Source organism: Lutjanus erythropterus, chromosome 17 (genome assembly GCF_056507025.1).
Source record: "Lutjanus erythropterus isolate fLutEry1 chromosome 17, fLutEry1.hap2, whole genome shotgun sequence".
NCBI lineage: Eukaryota > Metazoa > Chordata > Actinopteri > Lutjaniformes > Lutjanidae > Lutjanus > Lutjanus erythropterus.
The window spans coordinates 35434105-35459609 of record NC_139333.1 but is presented as its reverse complement, the minus strand read 5'-3'; the positions used below and the strand labels follow the sequence as shown (position 1 = coordinate 35459609).

General features: G+C 40.6%; 1 protein-coding gene across 1 annotated transcript in view; it reads right to left on the bottom strand.

The window, feature by feature from the left end:
• Positions 1 to 1920: 1920 nt before the first annotated feature.
• The window catches only part of cavin1b (caveolae associated protein 1b), a 41060-nt gene continuing 17475 nt past the window's right edge, over positions 1921 to 25505 (bottom strand). The window contains exon 2 of the mRNA XM_084740730.1: positions 1921 to 3257. Within this exon, the coding sequence (XP_084596856.1) occupies positions 2379 to 3257 (879 nt within the window). The 3' untranslated portion in view covers positions 1921 to 2378. The remainder of the gene's footprint in view (positions 3258 to 25505) is intronic.

The window sequence follows — 25505 nt, the reverse complement described above, 5'->3', positions numbered from 1 at the left end:
AACTGACATATTATCACCACATAAAGTTCATATGGTGATTGTGTTAAGGCTAATTTATCCCACCTTTACATAAAGTAGATCCGTCCATTTTAAAAGATAGCAGGGATGTCAAGCAATACATCTACTAGAGGGCGCCACTCATGTTTTATGCCAAAAGGACGAATCAAAAGTTTCTGACAATAGTTGTGATGATGTAAGAGACAGAAGCAGAGGAGGCATTGCAGATGGCCATGGTCAGTATGGCCATTAAATACATCAGGAGGTGAACTTTTTCTTCGTGTCCTGTGGGGATGGGAATCAAAAAATGTTTTTTGTTGAGAATCGGTTCCCAGTGTTTCAATTCCTTGGAATCATTTACCTATTTTGCAAACGATTCCCTTATCGATTCCAGTGGGCGTGAATAACGTCACCACGCACGTTGTGTAGCTTTTGCAAGCTATGCAATGTGTGTGGCAACATCATTCACCAGTGCAGCCAGCAGGAAACATGGTGCCAAAGCGGCACAAATGCTCAAAAGTTTGGTTACATTTCATGAGAAAGGATGACAACAGGGCAACTTGCAATACTTGCAAAGTGGATATTTCATCAAAGGGAGGAAATACTACCAATATGCAGAAACATTTGCACACACAGCATGCAATAACTTTGAATGAATGTCGTGTTTTCGATCTGCTCCGGAGTGAATCTCAACCCAGCAGCAGCAGCAACGTTAGCACGTCCTCTGCTGTTAATACTGCAGGAAACTAACTAACTAACACTGCCTATCATGTTAGCGCCATTTGCCTCATTGTAAAACCTGCTATTACTAACTGTTAACTGTTAAGGTTAAATGAATGCCTTCTCATGCATTACATTTAGATGACCATGACAAGAGACAGAGTCTGACTGGCTCAGAGGCTGGCAGTACTCGCTCCAGTTCGCGTCTAGCTTCCTGTTTGTTCTCCTTTTTTCCAAATGAGAATTGATACGAGAATCGATAAAGAACCGAATCATTAAGCAGAATCGAAAATGGAATCAGAATCGTAAAAATCTTGTCAATTCCCATCCCTAGTGTCCTGTGGTCATGTTCCACTTGAACTATTGGCTACACTGCCCTGCAGACCTACCAGTGGTACTGGTGTTTGGTACATATCCGTAAACTTTAAGAAAATCTGCACAAATACAGACTAAATAAATGTAGAGTACATACAGAAGGCTCTCTCTGTATCCGTATGCAGGTCTAACGTTAAGCATAAACGTTGCCTATTTACACACCTGGCAGACACGAAGCCATACTAGGATTCATCTGAAGGTGTGCTTCAGTCCACCTGGCAAATGTAAGTCCAATATTCTCTAGCTCTGGTTTGGTCTCCACCAACTCCTGAGAAAAAATATCTGTCTCTTTAGCTGCTAAATGCTCTACTATGTTCACCAGCTAGTCTCTAAAAAAATTCAAACTGTGTTTGAATGCTGTTTGGTGCTCAGCAAGTAGTGCACAGTGGATTTAACTGAGCTTTTTCACTGAAAACAGCTGCTGCCAAAGATGAAAGCAGTGAGACTGAACCAAAACGGCTGAGGGCCAAAACCCCAGAACATGAGCAGACAGACCCAATATATCTAAGGGAAACTGTGAGAACAGCTTTATATAATGAAGGTCACTTCAAGGACACTTTTGAAGACAGCGTCTCATGATTAGGAGAAAAACCAGGCCCTTAACATGTCAGTTTGTCTTGTTCTTTGAGGATGTAATTAAGTTTTAGTTGTTTTGGAAACTGACACACAAGGTGCTTTTAAAGGTGAGTTCAAGAGCAGTTGTCTGCTCTGTCCAGTTGGTAATCAAGACATGAGCAACCTTGCTGAAAAATTAGTCTGATGAGTCAAGAGACAGGAGCAGTAACACAATCAGACATAACGGAAACAAACGCACAGGTTAGCCAAACTTATTTGGAAGAGAAAAAGATGAACATTACCAAGCAGGTGCAACTATCACCCACAATACTCCATGTAGTTGTGTTTGTACACAATCTTCCTGTGTAATAAGGATTATTATTGATTATTATTATTATTTGGGTGTTCCCTTTCTGTGTCACCTCCAAATAAATTGAGATAATCTGGTTAAACTGTTGGCTTGTTAATCACCTGTCTGATCACCTAACTGACCCATCAAACTTGTAGCGATGTCGCCATGTCCCCAGATCTCAGCAAATACTTTGGTGAGTACAATGTTATGATAACTAATAAGAATAATGGAACATTATAAAAATAAGACCCAAGTTGCATTTAACTGTAATTACTTTTTAGCAATGTCAATACCCACAATTTACTCAGTTTTTACAAAAGAACCTCAGGGTTGGTGCAAAGGACTTTCTTATGATCTTGGCAAATTTCTTAATCTTTATCTAGTCGCTGTCTCTATCTCTGTCTTCATTCTCCTGCAGGACATCGTGGCTGTCCTCCTCTTCATCATCCTCAGCCTCTTCTTCATCCCCTCCTCCATTCATCATCTCCATCTCAACTTCCACTGCACCCTCCTCGAGCTCCCCATCCACCCCGCTGAAGGGCTCCGCATCTTGGGACACCTCCACCATCTCGGTGCCGTGGACCACCTCGACAGCGCCCTCGCGTATTTTCTTGACGTGGAAGGTGAAGGGGGGCACCTTATACACGGCAGTCTTGGACCGGGCATAAACGACATGGTCTGGTGTGAAGGCCTTCTTCACCTTGTCGCGAGACGTTTGCATCTTCTGCTTGCGCTCAGCGGTGACAGTCATGCGGTTTCCAAGCTTTCCCATCTTCTTCTCAATGTTGTGACGTGTCTTCTCCAGGTTCTCCTTGGTCTTCTGCTTGGTCTTCTCTATGTTCTCTTTAGTTTTCTGCCTGGTCTTTTCCAGGTTCTCCTTTGTCTTCTGCCTGGTCTTCTCCAGGTTCTCCTTGGTTTTTTGTTTGGTCTTCTCCAGGTTCTCTTTGGTTTTTGCTCTGGTCTTATCCATCTTCTCCTTTGAGAAGACTGTCTTCAGGTTTTGTACACGCTGCAGGCTGCTGCGCTTGATGCGCTCAGCACGAGACTCCTCAATGGTCTCCTCAACCTCAAACCCTTCCTCATCTGATGAGAGGTCTACATGGGGTTTGTCTGCCTTCTCTTCCTCTCCCCCCTCCTCTCCAGGCTCTTCCGCAGCTTCCTTGAGCTCAAGCAAACTGCCACCTCTGCTTCCCGACACAGACTCAGAAACTTTCAGGGATTTAGAGATGCTGAGTTTTGAGGGAACCTTCACTTCATCCTGTAGAGAGAAAAACATAAAGAATGTTAATACTATTTAGAAGAAAAATCTTGTTGAAATTCAGGTTTTACACATAAAATTATGATCCAGGATGGCCAGTGAAAATGTAGGCAGATGTCAAACATTTATTTTGTTAGCTACACAAGGTAAAACATGCAAATAAAAAGAGAAAAGAAAAATCTCTCTTGCAAATCTGTAAACACAAATCTACAACAATTCAAACGGTTAGCACGTATTATAATGAGAAGGACACTCTGAGAGCACAGTCCTCTGCCAAGGCCATTTGCCCTGTCTCAACAATGTTAATGAAAGTGAAAACTGATTTGTGCATCCGCCCTGTGATTTGCATCCTCTGCAGAAATTCACTTTGTTCTTCCTTGACCCATGCTCCACCCTTCCTACAATCTTCATGAAAATTGGGCCAGTAATTAATCTTGCTGACAAACAGACAAATAAACAGCATCGAAAACATAATCTCCTTGGTGGAGGCAATTATTGTACACATGTGTTAAGCTGACAAACTTGTAAAGTTGAGTTGATGGCTTGAAGAGGTTGGCTGAGATGTAATAAATACAGAATTCCCCCAATTTTTTCTTAATAAAACTACAATACAGCAACACAACAACAAAAAGTTCATGTTATACATAGTCCTTTCATCCATAATTGAAGGGAAAGTTCACCCAGAATAAAAAAATATATATATTTCCCTCTGGTCTATAGTGCATTTTTTCCATTTATACTGTTTTGGTGTGAGTTGCCTAGTTTTGGAGATATGGATTTTTGTTTTGGGAGATTTCTACCTTTTTTCCAGTATAATGGAACTAGATGGCACTAGTCCTATGGAAAAAGACACTGACATTTTTTTTGGTGTTTGAACACTACAAGCCAAGTGCCATTTAGTCCCATTATATTAGAGAGAAGGCAAACGTCTGTATAGCCAATATCTCCAAAACACAAAAAATACAGATGGGTAAACAGCACTACAGACCAGGGGGAAAATATGTGTGTATGATTTTGGGGTGAACTGTCCCTTTAATAGAAACATTTGATTAATGCACCTTTATGGTTAAAATTAGGTTTAGCTTCATCTATAGGTAAATGCAGTCATTTTAAGATGGGCCCAGGTTAAGACGGAGGGTTAAATTTAAGGTTTGGTTTGTGAACTGGCATAAACAATGTCTTTAGAATGGTGGTACTGGTAAAAGGAATGGAATGCATTAACTATTATAAAATGCATGCATCTCTATTTGTGCATTTTCCCTCTCCCTTTCTATGTGCATGGGTACACACAGGGTAACTGAGGTGAAGGCTATGACTCACCAGTCTGGGTTTGCTACACAATAGAGGCATTAGAGGCCAGCCTAAGCAGAGATGTGAGCAGATTACGTTTGGCAGAGGCTAAGACCAAGTGGAGTCTGTAACAAGACTCCAGGGTTCACTCATTTATGTCATACCACAGGGAGACATGACAGAGAAAAATGTCTCTGAGACAAAGAAATGGAAACATGGAAATAGATTGGGGGTGTTTTCTGTTGGAGCTGTGTGCAAAGTGTTGAAGTGTTACACAACAAAATCACAGTTTGAGTGCAAAGCTGCACATACCGCTCTGCTCACATTAATAAGATATGCATGGTACACGCACTCAAACACACTGGCTGGATGCAGAGGGGAGGAGAGAGCTCCAGGATGTTCCCGTCAGGATCAGGGTGAGTTGAAGTTTTGTGGTCTGCAGGCTGACACATGCTCTGATTCTCCCTCATCGTGAATTCAACCAGAAACACTTTATTATCTGCTCACAGAGACATGAGCAGCCCCAGCAGGAGAGAGATGTATGACAGTGAGACATATTCATGTATGTGTGGTAATTTCCCCTGTAGTTTGTGATAGACAACCCAATAATCCAAGTATTGAAAGTATGTTGATTTTGTGTGTTCATGTTCACCTGCCTATGGCTATGTATGTACCATAAGTCTGGAAACCAAAAGTGAGACAGAGTCCTTGTTTTTGCACGTCACAGGTATTGTTTACATACAACACTGTCTGTTTTTTGTTGACAACAATTTCAGGGGTGGGGTGGATATTAAGGCACCCCATGGTCAAAAGTCAAGACTAAGTGATGTTACAAGTCACTGGTGTTAATGTCATAGTCGAGTTGCATGTCTTTTCTGATGCTTTCAAGTCTAAAGTTATCAGATTCATTACTCGAATCAGGCACAAGTTGGGCAACAGAAAACAGTAAACTTGCAAACTGGATGTCCACAAGAGATTTGACCATTCATAGTAATGACCTAATGTGGTTTGGGACCATGTAATCATCACCAACATTTTGTCCTCATCAATAGAATTTGTTCAGAGGCCAGGGACAATATAGTTAGCAAATGCATAGCTTTATAGACAAGATTAAGAACAGGGATATAATAGGCACTGATTAGATCAAAATTGAATAGACAGAACAGCGGTGGACTTAGAAGACAACAAAAGTGCACTTTTGGATGCCCCTATGGTAGATCAGACATGATCTTGGGTGGCCCAATGTCCAAGACAACATATTAAAGTGTTCTCTAGGGTGACCTCCCAGTGAGCAAAGTGTGGTAAAATGCACTCTAGAATGTCTTTCCAGTGGACAAAACATCAAAACATGATAAAGTGTCCTCAGACAACATGCTAAAGTGCCTCTAGAGTGCCCTTACAGTGGAGAAAACATGATTAAGTGCCCTCTAAATTTACCCAAGATTTCCATGCAAGTTGCTCATAGGATGAACCATTTTGGTTTTACTGACCCCATGAGCTTTCCTCTGGCACCCCCTTCAGGACAAAGTAGCCTACTGCATAAAAGGCTCTAAGAATAGCAGTTTGATCATTCTGGGTGTTGGAACCTTACAGCCTCCAGGGCCCACTGGTTTGGCTTTGGATGTTTAGTTTTCTTACATAATGTTTTGCTCAGCTCAGTTTTTACACCTTCTGTACAGAACGCCACACACAAAACACACTCCACCTGACCCCGGCCCGCCCTGATAAAGCATTCCTGCACAGTGCCACTCTTTTCCTTCTCTCATTTCTATTCCTCCAATCCCCTGGCTCTTCTATCTCCCATCCACCTTTTTCTCACCCTTCCCCGTTTGCATTCCAGATGAGGGAGCCTTTCTTTCCCTTTCTCCTGCCCCCGTCACCTCGTAAATACAATGCTCCGGCTTTTTAATGAAGGGATGGAAGAAGGGGTGAGGGGAGGGGGGTCTTCCTCTTTCCATCACAGCAAATCCTCATCCAATTGGGCTCCTGAATGTCTGCATGGGAGCCAAAACTTGTTGTACGTATTGTCTTTTCCTCTCCCTCTGCACTGCCTTTATGGTCAAAACAGGAACACAGCCGAGCCAGAACAAAGGAGCAGGGGGAAGGAGGGGGGTAAGGTGTGGAAAGGGGAGATATTTCTCTGCTGTCGTATGAATCGAGTAATAGCACAAGTGGGATGATGCTTCAGAGTCTTGGAAAACCATCTGCTCAGCAGGAAGATGATAGCATCAAAGTGTTGGCTGGAAGGTGGAGGTATGAGAGTTGAGGGTGGGGACCGGGGGGGAGGGGGGGCTCCTGTCTATTGTGTTCTGTTGCTGCATGATGGCGGTTTTATGATGGTATTGTACTATGGTATCTTGGGTAAACTTGACCTTGGATGAGGGATCTTGGCTTTCCTGAACAGCTGTGTTGACAGGCGGGGGTGCTGGAAAATACCTGCCTCACTCAAATTCATTACATCTTGTTTCAATCTCAAGGACAATGCAGTAAGTGTTGAAAATCGCTTAAGTGTGTGGTCCAAGGCCCTGACAAGGCCTCGCAGTTTGTCACAAGAGCTCTAATCAGGTCAAGGTTTTTTTATGCAGCTCTTCCTTGTGCCCATACATTACTTCTTTCCAAGGAAAATGGAGTTTTCCAAAAGCACAGTACATGACACATATCAGATAACATAGTGGGTCTACTAAGTTGTATTTGTGTCAGCGAGCAGGACAAATTTTCTAACAAATTTAATCAAATTACCAAACCCAACTGACTGACCCTATGCAGTAGTATTTGAAACAGTGGGTCTTCTGTTCCACAGAGAAGTAAACAAAAGTAGGCTTGTCATTTCTAGCTCACCGTGGATTTTGTCAGCTAAAATGTTGACTCCTGAAATATGGAAAGTTACTCAATGACTAAAGCTGCATCACAGAAAACACTGGGAAAATTGGAAAAGGAAGCAGAGGCATTAGATTAAATTTAGCGTATCTTAAGACAATCACCCAGCCAGACCACCATAATCCCAGGAAGAGAGCTGGGATAAAACTAAGCTAACCTGTCATAGATTTCAGAGACCAGGCCAGAGACAGACTGCACCAGTCCACACCCTCCTCCCCTAACCCTGACATAATTAATCCCAATATAACCACCAGGAATGAGTTTGGCAAATGCAGTGCTGTCTAACAAAAGTTTGGCTAGAGGTAACATTACTAGAGAGGAACCCCAGAACCTGCAAAAGCTCTTGCAAGAGTGATATTTTTAATCATCCCAACCCTAACCAAGTGTTTTCTGTCTCTATACCTACCCAGATTTTAACCACAGTGTTGTCACATTATAAAACATAATTAGTTTGTACAACGTACACAATGAAAAAATAATGCTTTTAATCTTGCAAGAGTTTCACAGATCTCAGACGACTTTTTACTACAGCTAGTACACTAGCGTTACTTAGGTGGACATGCTAAAGTTAGAGCATGATGGACATGTTGGACCACAGAGTTCTAGCCACACTCATCTGGAGTCATTTTAGGCTTCATGGAAGTCAGTACACTGTGTAACCCAGAAAAAAGGTTAATATAGCTGGATCCATTAGCATAAAATGAAGTGTGGCCTTATTTTGAGGGTGCTGGACATACAGTGTGTACAGTGTGTGCCTGGGAAAGCCCAGTCTGTCAGAGAGGAGTGGAGGAGGTCACAAGTGAATGTGTTTGCATAAGAGGGATCCAACACAAGCCAGTGCACAGGAGGGAATTCTGTGCTGCGTGCATGTGTGTGTGTCCAAAGTACATGGAAAGAGTGTATTGGGAAGTTCAGGCATTCACCTTGGTGTGTTGACTTCCTGACCCTCCTAATTTAATGGGACATTGTTCTTCCATGAGGCTACTGCGTCAAAGACAGGAAGGTACACTCAGAGTGATGGAAAATAGACGAATGAGGTATGTAATGGTTCTTTGACTAGGTGTGTGTGTTCGTGCAAGTGTGTGTGTAGCACTGAGACTACATTTTGCCTTTAGCTCTTGCAAAACATACATAAGAAGATAATTTCCATATCTGGTTTGCACATAAATTACAAAATAACAGTCAGGAGGGAAGTTAGTTGCAAAAGACACAGAAACATAATGTGTGTGTGTGTGTGTGTGTGTGTGTGTGTGTGTGTGTGTGTGTGTGAGAGAGAGAGAGAGAGAGAGAGAGAGAGAGAGAGAGAGAGTCCTGCAGCAGTGGGAGTAGTCGTCTCATGATTTGTTTCATCACAATATGGGGTGGGGCTCTTTGCTCTTTATCTCTTGTTATGCCCTCATGTTGATTTGAGTGTATGATCTGTGTTGTGTGTGCGTTCAGTGCACTGGGTTTCTGTAACCACTACTGCATTCCACTCTAATAACACTCACCACTAATAACCAGTGGTGGAAAGAGTACAAGTGCTGTTAAATCACTATACTATTACTCAGTTACAAGTAAAAGTACTCGTACTAGAAAAATACTTATGTAACAGTACAAAGTATTCTTCTTGAAAATTACTCAGAGTATTAGTGCCTTTTTAACGGTTGATGTTTAATCAGTCCCTCCAGGAAGTTGCGATGTTGATGATTCAATGCAAATTCAACCAATCTTCATGAAATCTGCGTGATCTTGCAATTTTTGGCAAATCTCTGCAACTTTTCAGCAAATGTTACCAATCATTATACCTTCCCACGAGTTCCAACAATTGTAGAGGCTCCCCACACAAGTGTCATACATGTAGGTTTCAATGAACCAACTCAATGGTTGATCATTTATTATTTTTTGTATTTTTATGTCTTTATTTTGTCACAGGTACTGAAAAGAACACGAGGCTGGTTGGTGGTCACTGTCCTCCATATGTCCTGGTTTTCATTGGCCTGTTTGCGATCAAATAGCATCAAATGCCAAAAAGATGCAGATGAAAGGTTTGGATATTAATTTAAATTGTACTCAGTACTCAATTAATTTTAAAAATAACTAAGTAGATTATATAGTGAAATGCATGCTTAAGTACAACTTAAAGTGTAAGCTTAAAAACATATTCATAAATGTACCAGCCCCCCCCCCCCAAAAAAAAACAACTTAATTACAGTAACCTGAGTTTTTGTAATTAGATACTTCCACCCCTTGTAATAACACACAAACACATACATTCCTATATTACCAACAGTGGACTATAATGCTACACTGACCAAGTGTGGACATCTGTTTCTGCTCATTAAAAGCAGAAGCAAAAAGAAAAGTAAATTTCAAGATCTTTTACCATAATATTACTGCAAATATGCTTTTAAAGGAATTGCCAAGAGGGGACTTCAATCCTTGAGAAACCTATCAAAGAGGGCATCTCTGTGTATTGCAGTGGTACTGTCTGGACCCATTCTTTCACCTACTCAGTGTTTGTTTACTGCAAAGACTTATTTAAAAAATGGATCATTTAACTTTAATGTTATCAGTGTTTAAGAAATGTGTGATGTTATATTCTGAAAATAATCATAGACATTTTAATTGAGATATATATATATGTATATATATATATATATATATATATATATATATATATATATATATATATATATATATATATATATATTTTACCTGCAAATCAGAAGTTATTGCATGCACTAATATGAAGGACTGCAGACACTCTCTTTTTCTTTCTTTTTTTTCTTTCTTTCTTTTCAGTCTGTCAGCAGTGGACGGATTGCAGTGACTCATGGCTGGTGGAAAAGTCATTCATCTGAGAGGTGTTTACTGTGCTTTTACTCTGGCACTCTCCCTCTAACAACCTACCACCCACCCTGCATATGTGCACCAATGCACAGAAACTCACAGCTTTGACAGGTATAACACATTGTATACACTGTTAATAATATCACTAATATGAAGCGGATATCATTCTCTAGTCTAGGCCTTGATCTTACATGATGTGTATGTTCAGAGGAACCTGTATGTAAAACAAATTATTTGTAAATGAGATGAGGAACTTAACATTGCCTGGTTGCCAGCTGTATCCAAGCCAGTGTCCCAGTCTTGTGTCTTATTCTAGTTTTGATCAAATTCAGTATGTGTTATTTACATGGAACATGAGTAACTTTGATCTCCCTGTAAATATGCTTTGGACATTATTCAGGTTGCTGATCATCTGCAGGGAGCTGTGTCTTTGACTCCTCGACATCTAGACACTCACTGGTATATCTGTGCTGACTGAGATATCTGGCCTCAGCTGGATTTTCTGCACAACCAGAACATGCAACATTAATGATCACACTGCCTGTAAACAGGTAACTGTCCGGTTACAATTACAAAAAAGTTTGCTCAAACAAGGCCGCTGTTTCCTCAACAGAAATGTTAACGAAATGAGGGAGGCAGCATCAGGAAATAAAGAAGAATATGAAGCCGGTGCTGGAAGATGTAGTCTTTGAGCTACTATAATGTGAATTTCCCCGCTGTGGGATAAATAAAGTTTATCTTATCTTATCTTATCTTATCTTATCTTATCTTATCTTATCTTAACTCATCTCAACATGTAAAATACACACTGCTGCAATAATATTAAAACAAATTCACTACAGTTTATAACAGATCTTTTGGCAGCAGCCATGTTGGATATTGGACCATGGAACTGCTAAAACTGCAGACCGTCAGCCCAAATTTCTGATGGTCCAAAAGACAGATTATTGATTGTTCAGGTAATTAGTTAGGCATCAAACAACAACTCACCTGGCAGAAATTCATGCTAAAATGAGTCAGTGTCTGTCTGGCTTGCACATATTGTAGATTCTTATTAGAAATCTGGAGAAGAGAGGGAAGCTAATTCCATCTTAAATCACAGGTAGCTAATAAAACAGTCTACAGCTCTTTAAAAGCCCATCACTGAATGCTTGTGTGTCAGTTGCTGAGATCAGCTGGCTGATGCTCTGTGTTGTCAGCACAACGCACTGTTTCTCTTCATGATGAGTGTGCATGGTGACTTCTGTCCTACTGACCACTCTGCTGCTGCAGAGCATTCAGGCCTGAGCCCCAGCACTGTTATACTCAGTCAGTGTTGTTTTACTTCTAGCTTGAATAAATCTTATTTCCATTTCCACGTATAAAGACTATACCTAATATAGTAAAGTAGTACAGTAACATTTAGAAGATAGTGCGGCCTGTGTTGCTGTTTGCCTGTCTTTTTTGTATAACCACTAGGAATTGTCAAATCATTTGTTTAAAGGGTCATACATGATGCATGTTTAAAGCCATTTACTACAAATTGCATATAATTTATAGCTAGTCATTATGTAAACTAGGAATGAAATGGTTACCAGTTTAATGATAAACCACCCTGAAATTCTTGATGGCAAGTATTACTGCTTCAGTGATCATTAAAACTGTGTTACTCACAGTAAATACTGTCTCCCAGATGTGGGCACGCAGACGCAGCCTGCAATGTGAGTTTGTTTTGGGCCAATGAAAGCATGTTGGGAGGTAGTGACAGCCGTCTGGACAGGGACTAGTGTGTTTGTATTTTGGTTTTTATAAGAGTGCTGAGGAAAACTTGATCAATGATGGTTGTTAGCTGTTGGCTGTTATACACAGCTGAGGACAGGAAATGAGTACAAAATAAAACCAAAAAAAGTTGAAAACATTGCTCTCTGTAATAAGTAAGAGTACTTTGTTTCAAAATTTGAGAGCTATAACACAATAACACAGCTATAAAACAAAAATTCAGTTAGTTGTAGGTACTGAGACAAAAAGTGTTACAACCATTGCTGGTCTACCCTACTTTATTTTTAATTGAGTCTAATTAATTAATTACTTGTATTTTAATGCCGAGAGATTGGAAAACAGGACCACATTTTTTTTTATTGACAGAGACAATGATAGTTGCTAAGCAACCAAGATACTTCTCCAACTGTGTAAAAAGTACTAATACAACAGTGGCAACTTCCATGTGGTCAGTATGGCTGAAATAGCTAAAAACGATCATATTTGTCTAATTTATATAAAAATAATTTAAATGAAAATGCAAACACTTTTAAGAAAAGTCATGTACTTGTAGCATTGTATTTTTTAATGCCAAAAAAGTGTTTTGTCTTGCTCTAATAAGCTGACTGTATAAGCAGAGGTGTCGTGATATATTACTAACACAGAGAAGGCAAAGCTTCAGTGAGCATTTAACCCCATGTTTTCATATTTGGATTTCCTGGGTGTGGCCAGTGGTGAGCCACTGTGACTATCGACCAGCACAGGGAAACCATGGCAACAACAACAGTGCCAGAGCAGTTACCTCAGCCAAGTGTGTGTATACATCCTGTCTGAGACCAAGGAAACTAAAAAGAAGGAAGGGTCATTACATCACTAGAACATTCAGCCTCTAGTCAGTTCTGTTGAAGCGTATGGGAGATGCAATGTCATGTTATTTGAGAAGCAGCAGGAGTACCACCACTTGTGATACACATGTCACTGTCGCGCATGCGTCGGCGTTTTGTCAGCGTTTTGTCCCTCTGCTGAACGGTTCTATCATAAACTAACTTTTATGTGTAGTTTCAGCCATATCTCACGTTACACTTTTAATGCCCTGAACGCTTTTAATTATATTTATAAATCGGTGTAAGGCTTTTAGCAATCGGGCACTTTGATCTCAAACTAACAGAGGATCAAGCTGTACACACAAGCTAAGTAGCCATGGCCCCACTTACCTCGCCATTCGGCTGCAAGAGCTGTGTCGACCTCGGCAAAAAGGTCGCTGAGTTGGAGCAGAGGATATCCACGCTGTATAAAATCCAAGAAGCTGAGAGACACTTGGATACTATCCTCTTCGGCCCCACACAAGGCTCAGTCAACAGTGAGGAACTGGAGGCCACTGCTCCGTACTTGCCTGACGCCCCTGCTGCTCCGGCCACAGGGCCTTTTCGGCCCCGCAGCTCCACTCAGCCCGCTGCTACTGGTCCGTCCGCTGGCTTCATTCCACCGACTGCTGCTGCTGGTGCTCCGGCTGCTGGCTTCATTCCACCGACTGCTGCTGCTGGTGCTCCGGCGGCTGGCTTCAGTCCACCGACTGCTGCTGCTGGTGCTCCGGCGGCTGGCTTCACTCCACCGACTGCTGCTGCTGGTGCTCCGGCTGCTGGCTTCACTCCGCCGGCTGATACTGCTGCTGCTCCAGCCGCTGGCTCTACTCTTTCTGCTGCGGCCTGCGCTCCGGGTGCTGCGTCCGATCCTGCTCCAATGGATCCCTGGCTCCGGCGAGGGGCAAAGCCAAAAGCCCCAGTCAGTTCAACTCCATCACACCCGGAGCCCTGGGTTGCTGTCGGCAAGCGCGGAAAAAAGGGGAGGCTCTCCGCTCGCACTGCTGCAGCCTATGGCATCCAGTTGGAGAACCGATACGATATCCTCGACCCGCATGACTTTCCCCCACTATCCGGGAACCGGCAGCCTCCTCCACCTCCCGGGTCCAGCGGATCTCCATCTCCCACGGTCAACATACCTGGACGAGCCTCTCGCCCCACGCCCCGCCGCTCAATGCCGAATTTCACTCCGGCTCCGCGGGGCCGTTACTCCGCCATCTCCCCCGTCCAGCCCCCGTACTCGGATACCTCACCGAGGGAGAAATCTACATCTTCGCCGCCATCAACCACCATCATCATTGGAGATTCCGTGGTGAGGAACGTGTGGATGAAGGGGGCACTCACGCTGTCTTTCCCAGGTGCCACCGTTACGGACATAACAGAAAAAATTCCAGACATCAGGAGATCTTATCCGGAGGCCGACAGAATCATTATTCATGCAGGTACAAATGATATCTCCAAACAGCAGACCGAACTCCTGAAGCGGGACTTCATTCACCTTTTCAACGTGGTCAAACAGTTTCAGTCAGGAGTTTTTATCTCTGGCCCCACCCCCACCTGTGGCCGAGGAATCGGCAGTTTCAGCAGGCTGCTCAGCCTGAACACCTGGCTGTCCACTGCCTGTAGATACCACAAGATGGGCTTCATAAACAACTTTGATGCATTCTGGGAGAGGAGGCACCTTTTCGGGGCAGATGGACTGCACCTGAACAGATCCGGCAGCCGTCTGTTGTCCGCCAATCTGGCATACGGTATCAAGCACGCACACACATCATCCACCTCTCCCTGCTACAAGCCCACACCTGCTGACCAGCCCATCAGTGATTGATGTCCCCCGGGTCCAAGTCACTATTATTTTAGTTCCACTTTTAACGATGAGAGCTGCATTACGGGACTGGGACCCTCAGACTTCTCTAACAATTCATCTATCCCTGTTATTATTACCACCAGAGAACATTTAAAATACCACGACAAAGAAATATCCTCAGGCCCTAATCTCAATAACTTGAAATTTCTAAACATACGTGACCCCCCTGCTGTTCCTCCCCAAACATCACAGAGGTCACTAAACATGGCACTTTTAAATGTGAGATCTCTTTCAAATAAGACCTTCCTTATAAATGACCTGATTTTAGAGAACAATCTTGATTGTATGTTTTTAACTGAAACGTGGCTCGGCACTGATGGACCTGCAACCCTCATTGAAGCCTCACCCCCCCAGTACGACTTTTCATATTCTATTAGAAATGGTAGAAGAGGAGGGGGGACAGCCACAATCCTTTTAGCAGCACATGGTTTTAAAAACTTTTTATTTGGTGAATACATGTCTTTTGAATATCACTCTTTTCTTTTTAGCAGCCCTCCCACACTATGTCTGACAATATACAGACCACCCAAACGATGTACCTCTTTTATCACTGAATTCTCAGAACTCCTTTCAATTATCCATGCTAAATATAACAGGATTATTATTTTAGGTGATCTTAATATACATGTGGACAATAAATCAGACTCCTTTAGTCTAGATTTTTTAAACCTAATTAACTGTATGAATTTCATGCAACATGTTACACAGCCCACCCACAACAGAGGACATGTATTAGACCTGGTCATAACCTATGGCCTGTCGGTACAGGTTTCCTCTGTTGTGGATGTAGGCCTATCAGATCATTTCTGTGTCTTTTTTAAAGTGAACAGTTTTAAGCAACAAGAAATTCCAGAACATACTGTAAGGAAACGCTATCTGACATCTGACGTGGCTGCAAGTTTTATTGATATTTTACGTGATATTCCTCCAGAGATTCTACCTTCTTCTTGTGATTTTATTGTTGATAATTTTAACAGTAAACTCAAGTCAGCACTGGACATAGTTGCACCAGTAAATCTTAGAAAGATTAAAACAAAATCAAAACCTCCCTGGAGAAACAGTAACATAATAAAACTGAAGAGAAATTGCAGAATAGCTGAAAGAAAATGGCGGAAAAACAAACTAACAATTCATTTTCAAATGTTTCAGGAACAGCTGACTATCTACAACAAAGCAGTTAAAAATGCAAGAAGAGAACATTTTTCAAAATTAATCAGTAACAACCACAAAAATCCAAGAGTCCTTTTTTCAACCATTGACCATTTAATTAACCCTGTTTTTAACCGAAGTCTTGAACCAGACTTTTCATGTGAAGATCTTGCAGCCCACTTCAGAAGCAAAATAGATACTATTAGATCTAATATTTTACATTGTCAGTCTACACATTTTAATGTTTCAAAATGTTCACCTTTAAATGAGGAAACACTGGAGAGGTTTGTCCTGGTGGACGCTGAAATGCTTGAGAAAGTTATCTCCCAGTTAAGTTCAGCAACCTGCCTTTTAGACCCCATTCCAACATCATTTTTTAAAGACGTTTATAGCTTTTTAAGAAACGATCTGCTGACCATCACAAATCATTCACTTCAGACTGGCGTTTTCCCCACTGCTTTTAAGACAGCAGTAGTTAAGCCACTCTTGAAGAGGAACAATTTGGACACATCACTACCAGAGAACTATCGACCTGTTTCCAATTTGCCATTTTTAAGTAAGATTTTAGAAAAACTTGTTTTTAACCAGTTAAATGATTTTATGACCTCGACAAACGCTGCTGAAATATATCAATCTGGTTTTAGAAAATATCACAGCACAGAGACAGCATTAGTGAAAATTGTCAATGACATCAGGTCAAACATGGACACAAAAATGCCGTCTGTCTTAGTGCTTTTAGATCTGAGTGCAGCATTTGACACAGTAGATCATACCATTCTTTTAAACAGACTCCATAATTTAATTGGCATCTCTGGCACTGTTTTTAACTGGTTCAAATCATATCTCACAGACAGGAAATTCTTTGTCAGCATGGGTGAACACACATCTAGTTTTTATCAAATGAAATGTGGTGTTCCCCAGGGGTCAATTTTAGGTCCAACTCTTTTTAACCTCTACATGCTACCACTTGGAAATGTCATCAGGAGGCACGGTATCAACTTTCACAGCTATGCAGATGACACACAACTTTACATCGCCGTGTCTCCTGATGACACAGGACCACTTGATGTCCTTTTTAAATGTATTTCAGACATTAAGTCCTGGATGGCAGAGAACTTTCTTCAGCTCAACCAGGACAAAACTCAGGTTTTAGTTATTGGTACAGGGGACCAGAGAGAGAAACTGGCTAGCAAGCTACAGGCCCTCTCTGTTAGCCCGTGTCAGCAAGTCAAAAATCTTGGTGTAATATTTGATGCAGAACTGAATTTTGAGGCTCATATAAAGGATGTCACAAGAAAGGCATTTTATCATTTAAAGAACATCGCCAAAATAAGACAGTTTCTCTCTCAAGCCAATGCAGAGACACTTATTCATGCTTTTATTACTTGCAGGATTGATTACTGCAATGCTCTTCTTTCTGGTCTCCCTAAAAAGAATATTTTACAACTACAATTACTTCAAAACTCAGCCGCTCGGATGCTGACAAAGACCAGAAAGAGAGCTCACATTACACCAATTTTAAAGTCTCTGCATTGGCTTCCTGTACGTTTTAGAATTGATTTTAAAATTCTTTTATTGGTTTATAAAGCTCTTAACGGTCTTGCCCCTTCTTATTTATCTAACTTGCTTTTACCCTATGAACCCAGCAGAGCCCTCAGGTCTTCTGGAAGTGGCCTTTTAACAGTGCCAAAAGTTAAAACTAAAACATACGGTGAGGCATCTTTTTATTACTATGCCCCCCGTTTATGGAATAGCCTGCCTGAAGATCTGAGGGCAACATGTAATATTGATATTTTTAAAGGCAAACTTAAGACCCACCTTTTTAGTCTGGCTTTTAATTAAATTTCTAATTTTATCAATTTTTTTTTTTTTTTTTTTTTTTTTTTTTTTTTTTTTTTTTTTTTTTTTTTTTTTTAGGTATTTTATTCATTCTATTCCATTTAATAATTGTCAAATATTTTATATTCTTTTATCTTATGTATTTATTTATTCTTGTTTTTATTATTTATACTTTTATTGTTTTAATATTTTAAATTTATCTCCTGTGTTTCCTCATCTAATTTCTATCTAATTTCCTCATTATCATGATGTAACATGAGTGCTGATTGTATGGGTTTGTGTGATCCTGTGTGTGGGTGTGTGGGCGGGGTTGGGGGTGGGGGGGTATTCTCTTAGCTATGATTGTAAAGCACTTTGTGCTACAATTCCTTTTGTATGAAAAGTGCTATACAAATAAAGTTATTATTATTTGAGGACGAACAGCAAATGAACAAATGTGCACATTTTGTTTTTAATGTTCTTTCACTGTATCAAAAGTTATGCAACATCAATATGTTGGGTTTTACTGTGCTTCTCCATGCATCTCCCATGAGCTTCTATAGAACTGGCACCAAAGAATGTTGGTGATGCAATACCCCCTCCTTCTTTTTTAGTTTCCTGTTTATTGTGTATTTTTTCTTAAGTGAAATTTGTGCTTGTGTGCTTTATGTCACTGTGTTACAGTGTAGTTTGTGGTAACTGTTTTGTAGAAAGTCCAAAAATAAAAAATCATCCCAGAACGAACCATTCTCAGTTTTACTGCCTCCACTTGCAGTCAAAAACATTTAGTTGTACTTGTGTCTCCATGGTAACAGTGGTGAGGCTGACTGGAACTATAATGTTTCCAGATGAAAGGAAAAAGACGTTTCATGAGAAAACAGACGAGTCAGAGAGCACACCCACTACCGCTGCAGTTGTGTGTGTGAGCGTGCGTTGATGTACTTAATCATGTGAATGTGTGTGATTGTGCAGTCTTTGTATGTGTGCAAATCTGCACTTTAACTGCGCCTGTGTGTGAGTGTGTGTGGGAGACAAGAAACACACCATGGAAGCTTTCCACTCTCAGCCCACACTGCAACCACTCATCAGAGAGAGAGAGAGAGGAATCCCACTGTAACACACACACACCCTTCTCTGTTTCTGTTTTCCTGTTCAAACTCAAACCACCGAGAACTCCCCTGCTGCTGTGGAAAAGACGTGTGTGTGTGTCTGTACTGTACCTGCATGAGCAACACGCATTCTGTGCCATGCCGTATGAGTGTACATTCCATTACACACACACACACACAAACACACACACGCACACAATGAGGGGATTTTCCAGTAAATCCAGGAAAACGGGGAATCCTCATGATATAACTGCTGATGTAAAGAGGAACAGAGGCACTCACAGAAGCAAATGAGGACATCCAGTTTCTTTTTCTGGAGTTTCTGGATCATAAAAAACAACTCACTTCAATTGAATAAATTATTTTGATTATATCACATGATGTGGAGTTTGCCAAGTTGTCATGGAAATGTAGCTACATCAAACATACAATGTAACATTATTGAAAACTCCTTTCTCCTTTCTTTGAACCTGAACTCACTTAACTCATCCACTTAATTTCTCATGCTACATGAGCTCCAAAAAGCATGCAAGCAAAAAGAAAAAAAGGGAAATCAAGCATCCAAAGGCCCTGGTGCACCTCCAAATTTTATATAAAAGAGCTTTTCTTGGATGCACAAAGGAAATATTCCACTTCTAAGAATTAATTACACAGCAGCACACTGTAAAGCCACTTCAAAAACAAGTGGCTACACACAACAAAAGCTCACCAGGCATTTTATGAGGCGGAATCCTGCTGAAATGGAGTGTACTGTGTGAGGCACAGCAAGAATGATTTTATATCTCAATCAGTTGATGATCAAACAACAACAGGCAGTGATGGAAACATTACCTCTGGGTGGACGCACTATAATCAGGGTGAATTAGGGTGTCTAAAATCCAATAATCACAATATTAGGCCATAAATATGATTTTGGCAGGATTGGGAAATCTTGATTGTTCTTTAACAATAAAGAAAACCAACATGGAACCAATAAAAATGAATGCAAACCCAGTCAGAATGTTTCAGAGCACACCCAGTTGGGATGTGGTGTGTGGGTTAACCCACCAGTGACTTATACAACTAATAAATAAAAATACTTTCTCTTAATGTTACTTTCATTTAGTATGGGTATACATGCAGCTTCAGCAAGGTCTGGCTTGAGTACACCTCAACACAATCAATGTTCAATTGAAGCCTGTTGAAAATAACAAATCTGAAGCCTTCCGAACCTTGTACAAGAAAACACTCAAATTACAAGCTTCAGTTTTAAGGTATTACATCACATGAGAAGTCAGAAAAAAGTAAAGCTGCCAGACAAAGCCCCCTGCCATCACCTGATATTGTTGTCAGAGAATTAATGAGAGAAGAAAACTTTTTAATAACTTTCATAAGTGCCTGGTGTATAATTATGCCTGACGTGGATGAGAGGCTCTTTCAGATTAAAGTGTTTCATGTTTTGTGTTAGCAGTGCCAGCCTGTCTGATACACACATATCTCGAGCCTTGGATAAAGTCCTAACAGCTTTTGTGTCATTGACATTGTTGCGTCTGTCATATAGCGCCCTCCTGTCTAGTGTCCTGATGATACGTGATTCTGCATGACATGAGACATGCCCTATAAAAGATGAGAGCATTAATACAACAATTCAGTGCTGCTGCCCTCCCCTCAACACACTGAGGTCTCTTGCCTGTCTGTGACACAGCCTTTAGTGTTGATTAGAGCACAGTTTTGACAAAATGTCAAACATTTGTTGGTTGCAGCCTCTCAGATGTGAGGATTTGCTGCTTTTCTTTATCACTCGTGACAGTAAATCAAAAGTCTTTGGGGTTTGGACTGTTTGTAGGACAAAAGAAGCAATTTGAAGATGCCACTTTTCACAAAATGTTTTTATTGTACCTTTAAGCTTTTTTGCTAGGTGCCAAGATCTCAATATGTGTGTTATTTAACTTACATATTCAATCAAGAAAAACTGAGGGTCCTCAGGTTTATTCTCTTGTTCTTCAAAGCAAAGTCTGCAGCTCCAGTAAGAGACAGCATTTGAATATGCACCAACATTAAAAACTCTGGATTTTACACATGGTAGCTGAACAACAGTTAAATAAAATCATATTTTTTTTTTTCCAATATGGACATGAAATAGGTCTTAAACTACATTTATAATAGTCTTAAAAAGGTCTTCTGAAGGTCTCAAAATGAAACTTGCAGAATCCTGCTAATTTTGCCCCTTTTCTTGCATGATGCATGATGAAGGCCTGTTGACTGTGTTGGTAATTTATGAATTTGAAGGGAAGCTGCACTAAAAGATATGAAAAAGTAACTATTTTCTAATGTTTGCTAATGCTGTTTTCCAGCACGTTTGTGACGTCACACATGATACATCTGAGAATATATCGCCTATATTTAGCCAGTTTTCTCTTTTAAAAAACGTGCATGTATGAGCTAATTTGGGTGTAAAATAAAAGATAGTAAAATAGTTTGGCTTTGAAGGCAGATTGAATATTTGTGGGTTACGGTTAGGGTTAGTTACATAGCATTCAAAGTTGGGATTCTTCCCGGCTCAACGGCTCCTCAAAGATACATGCTTACGATCTGGCACCTGGTAGCTACATTTTTACATAGTCCCACCCTCACACACCCTGTGCACTGTTATTGTCTCAGGGCTACACGACCACTGCTCAGAGGTTGACACACACACTTCCAGCGGGTCATACATGAGTGATGCATCAATTCTGCTTCTGTAAGTGAAATGATATCTTAACCTTCATACAGCAGAAGAGACAGTTGATACTGTTTTCTAACTAAAGCCAGTATCATGCAGCTCATATCAATCTGAGACCAAAGCCCACCCTGTCACACTGGCTCCCTTGGGTGATGGATGTGTACATGTAGGCATACATCACACTAACCAGTGTGTGTGTGTGCATGCGCGTGTGTGTGTGTGTGTGTGTGTGTGCGTGTGTGTGTGTGTGTGTGTGTGTGTGTGTGTGTGTGTGTGTGTGTGTGTGTCTGTGTGTGAGAGTACATTTCTCATGTGAGTGCCATGGGAATGAGTGTGATGGTCACACAAGCATTAAACTCTGGGGAGAGAACTCCCTGCTCTCCTCCAGTTTTCCACTCGTCCTCTTTAATCACAGACATGGGACCAGGGAGAGAGAGAGAGAGAGAGAGAGAGAGAGAGAGATTGCTATATAAAGTGATGGCATGCCGCAAGTCCCTGAGGGGGGAGAGAGGGATGAGTCACTGGGCCTGTTGTTGCACTGGAGCACAGCACAAACTTTCTTTTTCTTCCTTCCTTTTCTTTTTCTCTTTGTCTCTCTTTCACCTCCTCTCATTCTCCACTCCTTCCTCCAGGCCTTCATTCCTTCCCTCCTGTCTTTGTCTCTCCCTACCTTCCCTGGTCTCCTCACCGTCAGCAGAGTAAACTGACGCTCTCAGATCTCTGAGGAATGAGACAGGTCAGCGTCACAGCTCCATGGCAACCCAACAAATATTCCGGTGCCAGTTGTGTGCCAGATCATCTCACTTGTTGTTTATTCAGTTTCTCTTATTCCAGGAAGTCATGACCTGACCAATGACATGGAAGAGACACATCAGTCAGATCACTCCAGTGGTGTTGAAGCTGACTTGCATGGAAATTAGTAAAATTTGTCTAAATACTGCCATCTTATTTTTGCATTTTAGTAATATATTCATCAGAAATGTGGAGGAAAAGAATGAGAACTTCATTTCTGCAGAAAAGTTAGCAGTTGTCTTTGAACACATCTGTACAGGTGTTGCACACGATAGCTTGTTAATATACAACAAGCAACATGCAACTGAGCCACCTTTTCAGTCCATCCAGGAAGTTGCGATCGCAACAGTTAATTCAAATTCAGCCAAACCCCATGATTTCTGCACAGCCTTGCAATTTTGTCTTAGAAAAAGCAGTGTAGTCTGAACATTTCTGAACATGTCAGATGTTGGTGAGTTAACACAATGATCAATTTGTGATGCACGGGGCACCAGATAAAATCATACTCCGTTTGATTGTTTTCTATTAAGTTACTCTAATTCATTCATTTAAAAATTTAAAATGCTTAAAATGACTTAAAAGTTGTAAAGAGGTAATGAAATAAGATAACGTTCGGTGAAACACAATTGTTTAGCTTAGCTTAATTTTGCTTAGCGTAAACTGGAACTGTTCCTTGTTGGACAGTCAGATGCAGCGACTGTGTGCAGCATTCTGAACACTTCGTCGTCACAGTGAGGTTGCCAGGTTTGATACTGTTCCCTCATGCCTGAACACAGACCAGAAATTAAATCTGTGCAAATGGATAAAATGTTTGTCAAGAAATAGCTCTGGGGTCAAGATGCTGACCACGATCTGCAACATCCCCGATTTTCAGTCTGAATGGGGCCTTTGTTACGTCTCTCTGCCTCGCCTCCTGTCATCTCTCTACTGGCGCCATCTAATAAAACGCTCATAAAGCAAAAACAGACTGACATTTTTATGTTACTGTTTGTCCACAAATTAAATAAATGAGATAAAATGTGTTGATCAGTGAGCTTTAAAGGTGTTGGCAGGTTTATTTTGGAACTTCAGACAGACCCAGACTAGCTGGCTAACTAGAAGAAATTAAGCAGTAGGGGTTGGAGGAAAAGTAAGTATGGTGATATTATTTTATGATTTTAAAATTATTCTTTTTTAGTTCCTGAAACAGGTTTATGTATGCTAATGTGTATACGTGTAGTCTGTCAGCTCAATGCTAAGACATAATGAGAAGTTAACATCACATTTCACTTCACATGCTCAACATAAAACAACATGTGAGCTCAGGCTTTCAGGCAGATTTCCCAAAAATTATAGGTGGAGACATGCAGCACATATATGTTTATATTTTATACATAATTTTTTACTTTTATAGCACTAGCTTGATGAGTAGGAGCAGCTAAAAGGAAACCTTTAATTCAGAAAGTATACACTTTTTATTCATTCTATTGTACATTTTATTTACTACTTGCATATGCAGCCACGTCCAGGGTTTTGAAAGTTTTTTCAAGTTCAATGCCATAAATAAAGTATGTTCATTCAACGGTTCACATTTGGACAGTGTGTGTTTTCTGGGCTCTATTCATTTCGTCTTAACATATTATTTTACTTAATATTATTTTCTTAAAGCATTAGCTTACTGAGCAGTAATAGCTAAATATTTGCTGTGATTCATTTCAAAAGTTTTTTATTTAGCACTTTTATATGCAGTAAAGCAATGATGCTGCTGAAATAACAGACTGACATGATGAACATTGTTTTTGTAAATATAACATGATAATCAGTCTATAGAAGTTTGTGATTTAACATTTTCCTATTGATAAAAATTGCAATAAATCATAATATCAAATCTTAATACTTGAGAATCACAAACATAGCCAAGTGACACCTGAGTATTATGATAGCATTAGTGATAGGAAGTAACTAAGTACAAATTATGTAAAAGACATAACAAGAAAAAAACAAGGTAACATTACATAACAAGACCAAAATTACATAAAAGTCATAACAAGACGAGATGAAAACTGCATAAAAGATTTAACAAGATATGAATGATGTAACAAGACATAAAAGGTCAAGAATGGCATAAAAGGTGGAACAAGACATAAATGATGAAACAAGATATAACAATACAAAAATGATATAAAAGACGTAATAAGAGGAAAATGACATAAAAGAAAAAAAGTGATAGAAGATGTAACAAGACATAACAAAACGAAAAAGACATAAAAGGAGGGGACTTTTTACTTTTATACTTTGAGTACATTTCAGAGCCTGTACTTTGTCACTTTAGTAAAACAGTTGAATCAGTACTTCTACTTTTACCAGAGTGTTTTTTATACAAGTATCTGTACTTCTAGTTGAGTAAAGAATGTGTAGACTTTTGCCACTTTGGGATAATATGGAATCATCATGTCCCAGCCCTTGTATTTGCTGAAATGTTGAACTATTCCTTTTAATAAGTTTCACCATATCCATTGTTAATATTTTCATCGCTTCCTTCCTGTTGGCATTTTGTTAAAGCCAACATGTGATGACAATATTTCCTATAGTGCTTAAAGGCAGCACAACATGTTTGATTGTGTATTCAGGATGTGGAGCTTCACACCACAACAGTTTGCATAAATCCGTTCTATTTAAACATTGAAGCTTTGTGAGGACACGTACATGAATCTAGCAGCAGTGAGGATCTGTTGAAGTGTTTCCACGGCTGCAGACACGTGTGTGTGAGGCAGCTCATTCTCACTCCTCTCTGCTCGCATTGCAAGACACAGCTTGCCATTGTTGACTATCACTGGAGGTTGTTTTTATGACATACTTCACTTTGCCAGTATTCTGATCATGTACTTTCATGTAGGAGCACACACACACACACACACACACACACACACACACACACAGGCTCACTACACAATCCTCTGTAGTGAGTAAACATAGAACCCCATCATTAATAATTCCTCCTGTGAGTGATAACATTCATGAATAATATGAAACATTCCAGTGTCACATCCAAACACAGCTTTCTGCAGGTTCCATCACAACCTTCAGCTCAATTCTACTAAAAAGGGATGTGATTATGATGGGGCCGTGTCCCTCCTCTCTGGGTTTATGTACAGTTCCCCACGCTTGACTAACGGGGACTTGGACAGCGAGGGATGACAGTGGTCGTTCCCATGGCCACCCCGTGTTACTCTTTCC